At 39.3% G+C, this 12,246-nt stretch overlaps 1 protein-coding gene across 3 annotated transcripts in view; it reads left to right on the forward strand.

Annotated features, from left to right (window-relative positions):
• LOC107092902 (kalirin-like) overlaps nucleotides 1-12,246 on the forward strand; it is an 84,715-nt gene that overhangs the window by 25,883 nt on the left and 46,586 nt on the right. Inside the window, exon 1 of one of the 3 annotated variants that reach the window (XM_015387607.1) lies at nucleotides 61-234. The exons of the other annotated variants lie outside the window; for them this stretch is intronic. Coding sequence (XP_015243093.1) covers nucleotides 174-234 — 61 coding nt within the window. The 5' untranslated portion in view covers nucleotides 61-173. Of the gene's footprint in view, nucleotides 1-60; nucleotides 235-12,246 lie in introns of those variants that run through there. 3 annotated transcript variants of the gene reach the window in all.

Here is a 12,246-nt window from a genome sequence, read left to right on the forward strand (position 1 = left end):
CCCTCCCCCTCCACCAAAGCCATCTCTCCCTCTCTCTGGATCACAGCAGTGTGGACTGGACATTCCTGCTGTGCACATACATCTGATCAAGCTGTGATCAACTCAGACCATCTAGTGTGTGTGTGTGTGTGTGTGAGAGGAGACAGGTGTGTAAGTAGGATGCGAGCTTAAGGATGAAGCAGGCCCAGCGTTGCTGTGGATGGATTCTGGACCGGTGCTGCTGCTGCTGTTCAGGTGGGACATGTGTGCTGGCATGTCTTTGTGCTGAAAGTTTATTTTGTCAGCTTTTGGTAAAAGAAGGAAAAAAATATGCAAAGAAGGTTTTTTTTCTCCTACTAGTTCTGTTTGGCTATGTGTGTTTAAATGAGTGACCAAAGTGATAAAACAGTTCTTTTCTTCTATAAATAGTCACGGCTCCAGTGAAGAATTTGAATGGAAAATGAGGTGTTAAACGGGAAGCTATGTCACGCAGATGCAACATGCGCTGACACTTTCTGTCACTGGAGAATCAGATGTTGCATTGAGCAATCTGTTTTCCTGCAGTTCAGCCTGCTCCTCCACACACAGGGTGTGTTTGCAAGCGTGCATATGTTGTGACACAGCCTTTGGCTCCTGAACTGGCTCTACTGGACCCATTAGAATAACCTCTTTTATTGTCTTAATCACTGTCTGTTGCCGCAGACAGTGGCTGGATTTCTTAAACTCCAGCTGCATCAAAATGTTACCAGAACAATGAAATGATTTCTTGAGAGAAAAACAAAATGCATAGGTATTTCACCACACCCAACGCATTGTTTTTTTTATGTGAAATTGCCTTCTACCTCAAGTTGTTTGTGTTTGATTAGTTTAACAACCATTTAGTTTTTTTTTTGCCTTTGCTCATTTCCTTGTTTTTCCCCAGTCGATTTGGCTCTTTACTTCAGTGTCATTTTGTCATTTCAAAACGACACTGAATAGACACCGACCAGCTTTGACGGCAAAATTATCTAACCACCTCGTTTTGATTGATGTAACTACGTTTAAACAGTTTACTTTAAAGGTAGAAACAGTGAATTACTCTGATTTTACTACTTTGAGGTCAGGACATCGAAAAGGCTTCTCTTCTTTAATAGATGGCCATTCTTTGAGAGTGTAAATCGTTGTTTTGTGTTAAATTTAGGTTGTTTTTTTTATCACCCTGTGATGATTGGCCTCTTTCAGGCAGGTGGAGAAGGAGCCTCCCCTGCTTTTCCAAGTCATTTGCATCTGTTAAATAAAATGTTTCTAATAGCAGTCATTTAAAAGTCCTCGGTGTCCATTTGTCGAAGGTCAGGTCATTAGAAGAAGTTAAAAACAAGTTGGCAGAAAGAAACAGGAACTGACTGGCTGTAAAGATGTTTTTCTTTTTCTCTGGATCTGGGGTGTTGCTCTAACTTAATTTTTTGCTCAGTCAGTGAATGCTGCATGAAAATGATCCAGTAGCTCTTCTCTTTGTATCTTATACAGAAGCTTCTGACATCTTTATAAAATTTTGCTGCTTAAATATTTTTTTTTCGACAAACAGTGACTCCTCTCAAAGGATATGAAGCGAAGAAAGAGTAGAGTTACTAAATCTAAAGAATCTAAAATGCTGATCCAGTTGGAGTTTAAAATGTTCTTTGAGCTTTGGCCATGATCCCTAAATGTTCAAATTTAATTCAGCAAAATGCAACCACTGGTGTGCTAACGTTGCTGTCATTTAGGTTCCATCCTGTTGATCCTCTTTTGTCCTGGTTTAGATAATTTAGGGCAGAACAAACTAATGAACCTATCGGCCAGTAGGCATCAGTGAAACTAATCCAGAACCTCGGTGCTGCTGCCTCTCCGCTTCACTGCTGATGAGCGTACGCTGCCCTGCAGGACGGGTAGCTCGCTGCAAGGTCACTGTTCACATCAATGTTACATCTTTTGGCAATTCGAGGTGACAAACTAGCACACACCACTTACTCTGCAAACATGAAGATAATCCTAAACGTTAAAGGTCATTGAGACAGCCCGTCTGCTTTGATGGCAGAGGCGACCCTGATCTGATGAAGTAGATCAACCATTTAGGTTAGAAACTCCAGGTAACTTTTTGGTCCAGTGAAGCTGCTCTGCTGCAGTGAGAACAGCAGAGAGGATCATCAAAGCTCCTCTTCCCTCCATAAAAGACATTTCATCCCAGCTCTGCATGTGCCGAGCCCTAACCCCCCCACCATGGACTGTTCTCCCTGCTGCCCTCTGGAAAGGGGCTTCGCAGCATTCGATGCAGGTCCAGCAGATTCCAAAACGGCTTCTTTCCCACTGCCATCAGACTGCTGAACTGTTGAAAAAACTCTAAGTCATGTCACAGACTCTCCATCAAATCGACCATATTAATGCGTTTTTTTGCACAATGTTTACATTTGATCACTGCTGCACTTTAAGAAATGAGAGCTGTACAAAACAAAATGTCGTTTTATATACACTGTCTGTGCAAAATGACAAAAGTTTTCGAAGTACTGTTTAAAGAAGATAAAATAAAACTGAAAAGAAGAATATTTGCTTATTTCCATCCTTCAGCAGGCGATGAATAATCATACAAATCAGTTCCAGAGAAAACGGTACAGGAGGAAAGGTCATACAGAGAAGACCTGCGTCTACTAATCAGCCAATAGAAAAGCATTAATCATAACACTGTGTTTTTATTTATTAATTCTTTGTTCACCCAAAAGCCAGTTATTATAGTAACCTTATAGAAGTTAACGGCTAATAAGGCGGCTCTTCTTCCAGCAGTGGCTGCATCCTTCATATTATCTTATCACCTCATGTTGCAACATATTTAGTAACCAGTTATCATAGTTTTGTCCTTTCCTCACACTTTGCATTGGTCCAGAGTTTATTAGATCTGCTCCTCATAGCGTGTTCAGCATTAGTTTAATGGGCCCGACCATTAGAAGGTGTGTTTGGATCCTTTATTCCTGTGGTGACAAAGTGTATTTCTGATAACACCCAAATTATCTACTGTTCTATATACTTTCAGTTTGTCGGCGTTATGTAAAAGTGTGAGGATAAAGGAATAGCACAGCTATTTAGGTGTGTTTGTGTGTAGAAGGGTTGGTATTCAGCTGGTAACCAAAGGTTAACTCGACTCTGTGTGCTTTTATGTTAGCTGTGTGTCTGAAGCGCTTTGGTATGTAAAGCATCAGGTTTGGCTGGTTTCTATGAAACTATTCTATACTGGTTTCATTTTGTAGGATTAAACCCCCCAAAATAAGCCACCTGTAAATATCCTTTAACTGCTGAGTTTGAACTCTTATTGTTTGGTTCTAGCTTCACCCAGCATGGAGGGATCTCTGTTTATCATCACGTTATAACTCTCCTGTGGTGGAAAAGTGGAAAGTGTCTGTTCTCCATTAGAAGGTCGATGATTCAGCTTTACTGCCCTTTTTTGCTTTAGTGTTTTACATTAGGTGAGATTCAGAAATGTTTAAGTAAAATTTTTTATGTTTTAAAATGTAATCTTTAGGAATGTCCCTTTAAAACTTTTTCTTTTCTAATATGTTACAGATATCATAGTTTCATACTGTACATACTTTTTATTCCTCATTTGTAACAGTGGGTGTGAGTACAGCTGACCCATTCATTAACCTAAACTTCAAACAAAAGCGGATTGTCTTCATCTGACATTTTAAATGCAGCCCGATATATTCCAACATATATATATATATGATCCCATACAGCAGACCTATAAAGTGCTGCTGGCGCGTCTTCCAACTCCTGTTCTTTCCCACTCGCCATACCCACACAATTCTCCACAACAACTGATTTTTTTTCTGCTACACCCGGCTACGCTGCTTCGCTCCTTGTTCTTCTTCTTGTTTACTACTGGTGGTTGGCTTTGGTCGCAGTACCGCCACCTTCTGCTCTGGAGTGTAAACGCTTCGCCTATGAGAAAAAGGAGCAGCGCATGAACCGAATGAAACACACGTGAACCGAACCGAGACAGTCGAACCGAACGGTTCGGACGGTTTTAATAAGCCGTTCCATCCCATATATATAATTAATTTTTTTGGCTGATATGGGACTGATTACCAATATCTTGCAAAACAAAAGTAAAAAAACTATCCTATAGACTTTTTTTCCAAGTTTGAATTGAACAAGCTTCCTGGATGGGAAGCGAAACATCTTCAAAGTGACAGAAATAGCATTTGAGATTGAGGCTTTATAGAGCTGACCAAAACACCTCGCCTGTTACAGTCAGGGCAACGATTTCCGTCTAACGACCATCTTTCAGAGACATAGACGGGTATCGGGCATTACAGGCTCAAAGAACCCTCATTCCAAAGGGAAGAACCCGTTTGTCTTGTTCAATTTGCATGTTTTCTAAGCCAAAACAAGGCTTTGTTGCGCTACTTTATAAAGCCTGAAACTAAACACTATTTCTGACATTTTGAATTGAAAAAGCATCCTGGATGGGAAGCGAAACGTCTTTAAATTTGGAAACAAACCTGGATGACTGAGAATCTTCACCAGCAATTACCAATATCTATATTGGATCAGTGCATCCTTTATAACCCTAAAGATGAAAAGCTGATCAGTGTCTGGACTATTAAACAAAGCGGAAGCCATAGTGGACAGAGTTGCTCAGCCTCTCGTTTTTTTTTGTCTTGGAATCTGCCTCTCTAATCATCTTGCAGGAATTTTCCCACCTCTCTAACTCTCTATTATGCAACATGTTTTTATAACTGTCATTACTCAGTTTATTTCTTGTGCAACTTGATAACACCAAGGTGAACAGGTGAACAGGCCAAATGATCATGCCTCTTCCACTGTGCTCAACAATTGGTTGGAGGTTTTTAAGGTTTTTCTCTAAACATGGGATTCTGATTTCAGGCTAAGCATTTCCCCAATGGTTCACATGTCCATTTGGTATCGTCATCCTTCCTTGTTGTTTTAATAAACCGGATTCTTTTTTCCGGCAGCTTTTCTAATCAATATCTAGTTTCTCGATAATTTTCTACATAACAGGATGTCTGTAGACTCTGCAGCTCTGCAACACCAACAGCAGAGAAAGTCTGATTTAGCCATCGCTCAATAAAAGAATGTCATTTGGCGGAGCAGCTTTATCAGTTTTGTCTTTTATTTCTGGTTCTTCTCCAGTTATTAGATCTGTCTTTTTGAACGCTGCAATCCACTGTGTGTTAATTGGAAGACATGTGTTGTTTTTAATCCAAATTCCTGAGCAGCCCCGTAGCACAAACCCCCTATTATCACCACATGAATCCCTGGAGCTACGAGACCAGCTAACCTTTACACAAACTGATCGGTACTGAGCTGAAACCACCTTCAGGTGTAACAGTAGCACGCTTTATATTTCTCCACCTGCTGCTTTGTTCCTTTAAGAAAGCTGAGAGAAACGCTTCCTGATGGAGGCTTCAGAAGGTCCACTTTAGGTTCCTGTAGTTTCTGAGCATTGAACGGTCGGAGTTTGTCCCAAATGTTTTATCTTTTCTAATATTCTTTCTCTATGTAGAAGGATTTGGCCAGAGGGAGAAGTGGCCTTAAAAATCTTTGCCAGATTTGTAAGGAGCCACTACTGATGTCCTCTTTCCTCAAAAGTGCTAAAGCTCTTATTTCCATCTCCCTGATGTTCAGTTATTAAGGAATTACAGAGGAAAATAAGTTATTTCATTTGGTGCTGACACAAACAGGATTTGCACTGAAACGTATTCTTGCGTGATTGATATGTGACTGTAGATGAGCAGTTACACATGCAGTCAAAGCTTCCTTCTGCATGTTGCTGCTCAAACACCAGGACCGTGTTCCTACATCTTGAAAATGGAGGATGAGCAGGGAGACGTGCCGAGTCATCTGAGATTCCTAAAGGCTCAGGTGTCTTTAGGAAGCTCATTCATTTACTCACCTTCACAAAGAAATACTTCATCACTATTAAAACTTATCAGAATTCACAGGATATAAACAATTTAAAAGTTTTCCATGTTATTTCATGGTCCAGAAAATTAGAGAATAATATAAATATCTGCCGCTGACTTTTGGCTCAAGATTTAGAAATAAATTTCCCTTTTTTCTCCCCGTCACTTGCCGTTTCCTGTAACGTCTCGTTTTTCATGAAAGCTTCTGTTTTTAAGTCATAAAGCACGGTTTCTAACCACAAACACTTCTCCTAAACGATTCTGCTTTTCCTTCCTTCACCGAGCGGGGAGCAGCTTTAGCCCAGAAGTTAGGAGGAAGTTTCAGATTCAGTGTTATGTCATAGAAGTTGATACTGAATAGCTGACAGGAAATCAAAGTTTGTTTCTGAATGCGTGATCCAGCCTGCAGCATCAGTTGAGTCAGATAGAAACTGATAATTAGTGATATTGCTTCAGTTTGGGGTTCAGAATGCATCTAATCGGAACATTTGTGATCAGAAGACGGGTCTGCTGTCACAGCAAGTTCAGTCATGAAGCGTTTCTCCTTTTTCGTTCTGTCTGATTCCAGTTTGTTGAGGCTGATCTTATAGGTGCAGCTGTTTGTTTCCATCAGTGCTGCTTTTGCTGTAGTTTGACTGTATGCATGGAGTAGGACTAAAATGGTGTTTAATTTCCAGTTGGATCATTTAAATAACTTGTCCTCCCCATCGTCAATTATCTTGTGATATGTTTACGTAAGGCCGTCCTACGCTCTCGTCTCGTTAGCTATCTTTTTCTGCACATGCACACTTTCAGGCATATATTTCTGGTGAGCTAAGGTTTCAGACAGTCATTGAACATCACCTTTCTCACCGCGGTATAGTGAATGAGGGATTTAGGTGTTAGGGTGGAGGTTTGGAAACGGTTTTTATGAGCTATGCGAACAGCAACCTTAAAACAGAGCTTGCACAAGGAGAAATGGGATCGTGCACGCTCTCGCACACGCATTTATATTTAAAGTGGAGTGGGCGGGTATTTAAAAAAAATTTAGAAAATCCTCGACAATACCTTTTGAGTTGCGATTATATTGCAAATGCAATTAATTGCCCAGCCCAGTATGGAGGGATGTTTCTTCTTTAAGTGTTGAAGCTTTGCAAAATCAAATTGAAAAAAATATATATATTCCAAGAATGAAACTTTAAAAATATGATTAAAAAAACTGTATCGAAAGTTACTTTGCTGTTTTCTCATCTTTTACTTTTTGGATATATTTTTTTCAGATAAAATTTTTATTTTTTATGTATTTTTTTCAACAAGTCATACCTTAAGTAACCAGTGAGTTTGTATCGTATTCAACCATCTCAGAGAACTGGATACGATGGAGGTAACCGCTTTACTAAGGTTTAAAATCCAGTCATTATTTAGTCATCGGAAAGATTCCTGCAGCGTCACGTCATGCAAATGTGTGATTTGTTAGTCATGTTTCTGCTAAATCTGATGTGAGAATGAGCATGTGTTCGCCTGATATCTTCCTAACTGAAAAATGTCAGGACTCTAAAGGTAGGACTTTATTTCCGCGGCAACAGTCGCCATTTAAAGCAACAGTTGGCCAACGATGAACACCAGAACCTGGTGGACTCCACTTTAAAACTAATCCACAATGGGTTTAACATTTAGGGCTTTAATAAAACTGTTTTGTTTTTTTTTTTTGTTTTTTTTATTTCTATCATTTGTTAAAAATCCAAATATTTCCAAACCAAAATCAAGGCGTAGTTGGAGGATACTCACCTGTTAGTTTAACTAAAAAAACAAGAATCTGAACAACAGACCAAACTAAGAGTTGGTTAAAAATAAATCAACCTGCTGAGGTTAAATAATCTAGGATGAGTCGGGATGGGGTTTCTGAAGAAAGATGTAGAGAAATGAAAATACAAATAAACACTTAAGTATGGTATAAGGTAATAAATGTCAGAAGGACCGGGCAGAAAAAGACTGATTAAAAAAGTGTTAAAGCCATTTATAATCGGTTATAGCATTTTTTTCAGTGATAAATGGACATTGGACCTTGATTTCCATTTTTTTCTTGGTGATAGCCAGCACAATAGATCTGATTCTACTTTGGCTTTTATTAGAATGTGTTGAGGTCGGAGTCCTGAAGACCTTGGTTTAGAGAGTGGAGCTGCTTTGTACTTGGAAATAATATAGTAATAAAGACTGTAAACAGAGTTCTGCCTTTGTGGAGCCACTGACTGTAAATGTTTTTCAGGAGCAGATGCAGAAATGCTGCAGTCGGTTCCAGTGTATCCACTGTGTGGTTAGATATGCAAGGCGGAGAGCAGAGGGAGGTATGAGAGGAATGTCATCTTCCCAGATTAGTGTCTCTTCCTGTCATTGACACAAAAGCATGCAGGGAGGAAGACGGGATGAATGCAGTGTTTGTACCTTCCTCATTCCTTATTTACAACAACCGTGATAAAAATTTATCTTCACGTGCGTGTCATTCCGTCTAGTTGACTGTGGCTATTACAGCCTGTTCTTCTGGTGGCGGTGTGGCCTCCAGGAAGGGTGTGTGTTTCAGGTGCGATCGCTGCTGAATTTATCTGCTTTTTCTTTGCTGAAACAAAGTGAAGCACTTTTTTTTAAAGATAAACTAGTTGAAATCAACTAATTTAAGCATCATATTCAGCTTTGTGTCGACCACCAGTTTGCTGCTCCACCATGTTGTTTATCCTCTTGGGTTTTGATGTTCCTTGAAATGCTTAAAGCAGAGTTCAGCAGTTGCTTGGATTCAATTTCCTTTGATGTAGAAACGGCTCCTGACAGAAGTGCTCAAAGATTCAGAGGTCGAGGTTTTGTGGAGAATTTAACATATCATGATGCTGCTACCACCGTGCTTTAGTCTCTATATGTTTAATAGGGTGAAACTAACATGAGAACCAGGATGTGGATGGAAGGCAGTGATCCTAAAACCAGGCAACATATTCTCATTATCAGTTCGTATGAAATCGTACGAAAAGTTATGCACAGTATTTCGTAAGTTTTTGACGTTTTTCCTTGAAAAAACAGATCAGTGCACATGCGCAGGCAGACAGACGAAAAAAAGCAGATCCGCGGACGGACGTAAAACTGGGAAAAACAGTGCAATAATTACTTCTTCAGGTCTCTAACTAGGTTGCTTGCTGTTTTGTATCTTAGGGTTAGGGTTAATTGAATGTTAAGTTTGATGTTATTTAATGGTGCGTAAGATGCGCATGCGCAAGGATATCTTGTCTCAAGGCAAGACGTAAAAATACGACGAAATGCGACGAAAAAAATGTCAGAAACGTACGAAATTACTGTGCATAACTTTTTGTACGATTTCATACGAACTGATAATGAGAATACACTGAACCAGGGGGGATTTTAGGATCAGAGGTTTAGGGGTGCTGAGCACACAGACGGCTGTCTGACCAGGCAACTTAAGAAGCTTCACTGTTTTCTTCATACATTTTCTACAGTTTTGAAACCTGCTCAGTGTCTTTTACCAACCGCTAACTCCATCATTCACTAATGCATCGTATCAGATACTTTGGCTAAAAATACTCAACAAGCAAAGCTGAAGAATATTTCAACCATTTAAATCATTTGATCCACTTTTCATGAAAGGTCCTTTTTTGCGTGCCAGACTGAGTGGGAACTGGAACAGTTCTGTTCAAAACCAGTCCATTTACGGTGAAACTCACTACAGTAATTCTAATACTAAGGAAAAAAAAAAAAAAAAAAAAACTTAAATTTAGTAAATTGAAATATTGATTTTAAGTTGTGGTTTCAAAAATAAGTAAAATAAAAACAAACAAAACAGTCCCAGAAATATCAGAGCTCATTTTTCTCAAAAACGTTTTACCAACAAACCATCAGAAATCTGACTGAAGGTTTCAGAAAACACCAGATTGCAGCAATTCCCTCTAATTTTTGCTCAACATCTTAGTTTAGGAGCCCAAACCGTGCAGTTTTTTTTTGTTTGCTGATTATTAATATTTATGTTGTAGAACAATTAATGTCATAATTTCACTGGCAGCAGATTTTTTTTCCATCTCTAAGGGAAGAATGTGTAAACATTCAAACTATAAAAAGAGAATACTAATGAAGTCATCTCTGCTGGTCGAGGCACATAAGCAAACAACATGTTTTAGATTTATTAAGAGATATAAACATCAATTTATGCTGCTCTAACCTGAAGCTGGCTCTTTCTTTCTTTTTTCTTTTTAACAGAAAAACACGATCGAAGGCCGTCTTTACCCAAACATCCAGTTAGCTTGTTATTGTTAGCACCTTAGCTTTTATAAACACATGCATATGACAGCAGCTAGCTTCTCTTATTCCACTTTAAACAGGACAGTGTTACTGAAGACCTGCAACGTTGGCTAACTCCAACCAAAACATAGAGAGTAACCTGGGTGTGAGGGCAGCAAACATGAGGACTGGTAATCATAATAGAGTGTTGGTATTAAGTTTAAGTTAATCTTTGGGCAAAATAACCTGGTTAAGCCAGATAATCACACCCGTATCGCAGGTCCACCCATCAGCCAGCATACAGGTCTGCAAAGAGCAAACGGACCCATTTCCTCTCAAGTCAGGAAAATCAGGAGGATGGATCAAACATTTCAGAGGCTGGGAGGTTCAAATATAATTTTGTAAAATACTGTATAGTTTTTACCTTTTATTGTTTATTTTTGGTTTTATTTGTTTTACTTTAAAAACTGCATACATAGTGAAGCATCAGCTTAGATTTTAGGGGTGCTTTGATTCAATTTAGGAGTGCTAAAGCATCCCATATAATGGGCTAAAACGCCGATTTAATAAATTATTCTGGATTGATCAGAGTAGATGAATCCTGACAAGAACCTGCATGTAAAAAGCAAGGAGAGAGAAACGATAATGGAGGTAATAGTAGGATTAATATCAGGTAGTACGGCGGCTCTTCAGCAGGCTGCTGAACGTAGATGAACAGCTAAACCAAAGGAGAGCAAAGGTCTAAGATGGAGAAAAATGCAGCCTTTTTGAATGTAGGATTTAGAAAAATATTCTGGGTTTAACTGGGATCCAATGAAATAAATGTATATTAGAGAAAATGAATCTCCAGGAATGTGTTGTAGCATAAACAGGGATTGTAAAGAATTACAAAGTCCAGCCTCATACAAACATTTAGCTGCATTTTGTAAAGGTCAGACAGCAGAGATAAACGCTTCTTTGCTTTGGTAGAAAATCATTTTTGAGGAATTAAATTCTGAATGAAATGTTTTTTTTTTTTTTAGGTTTTTTTGTAGCTCTTTGTTCAAGAAATGATTGTTTTATTTGCCATCATGCATGAGAACAATGAATGTATAAAGAACATGAATTGTCCATGAACAAATGAGAGATAAGAGAAAACTTTAGTATTTGCTCAAATTTTCTTGATTTATATAAAAGTATAAAATAGTTGGTGTCTCAAGTTGCTCTGTATATATTTGAATTAAAGAATTATGTGATATTTTACTGAGATACTGAAAAAGTAAAAGAGGTGGTAGTGTTTTAGCCCCACACCAAGCAGGTTAATTTCCACATTGATGAACAGCAGGTTGATACCTTATGAAAAGTGTGTGAATGTGAGGGTTTGAGGCCCTGCAGAGGCCCTTCTGTAGAGCCGATCATAGCTGACTGCAGGGCTCCACCGTCAAAATGACACCAAGTGTGTACAGAGTGGTGCACGATGCAAACAAAACCCCTCGTTCTGCTCTGTTCACCCTGCCGGTTCAGTATCTGTGTGATTAAAGATAGTGAGTGATGGAAGTTCTAACAGTAGACGGTCTGTTTCTCTGCTCCTGCAGAACAAAAGCTTCCTTGTTGCATCTCACCTGTCTCTGAGCAGCAGTGATGTGTTGTTCATCACAGCGGTCAGAAGCAGCTGCTAACGTCTCACCAAGCCCAACGTGGGTCTCATTTCTCCTCCTCAGCTTTATTTGATGATATTCACTCTGTAGTTCTGTGATGACCGATAGATGGAAAGGGTCCGCTCCTAGGAAGAGCAGGTGATACTCGGTCTGCCAGATGTAACTGGAATGTTTAAATGGATTTACAGCAGCCATAGTTGGTCCTGGAGGGGGAGCTCAAGCTTAGTCGGATTGGATGAAGAATGAATTTTTTTCATAGATTAATTGGATTTCAGTCTGGACTAGGGGTGTGCATTGGCACTGCCCTCACGATTCGATTCGATTACGATTCACCAGGTAACGATTCGATTCAATTCGATTCTACGATGCATTGTGATGCATCAAAATCCCATTGACTTCGTAAAATCCGAAATGTGCCCCGATATCCGCTTTCCAAGCTTTTGGTG

This window comes from Cyprinodon variegatus, unplaced genomic scaffold, assembly GCF_000732505.1.
Source record: "Cyprinodon variegatus isolate N-32 unplaced genomic scaffold, C_variegatus-1.0 Scaffold399, whole genome shotgun sequence".
Classification (NCBI taxonomy): domain Eukaryota; kingdom Metazoa; phylum Chordata; class Actinopteri; order Cyprinodontiformes; family Cyprinodontidae; genus Cyprinodon; species Cyprinodon variegatus.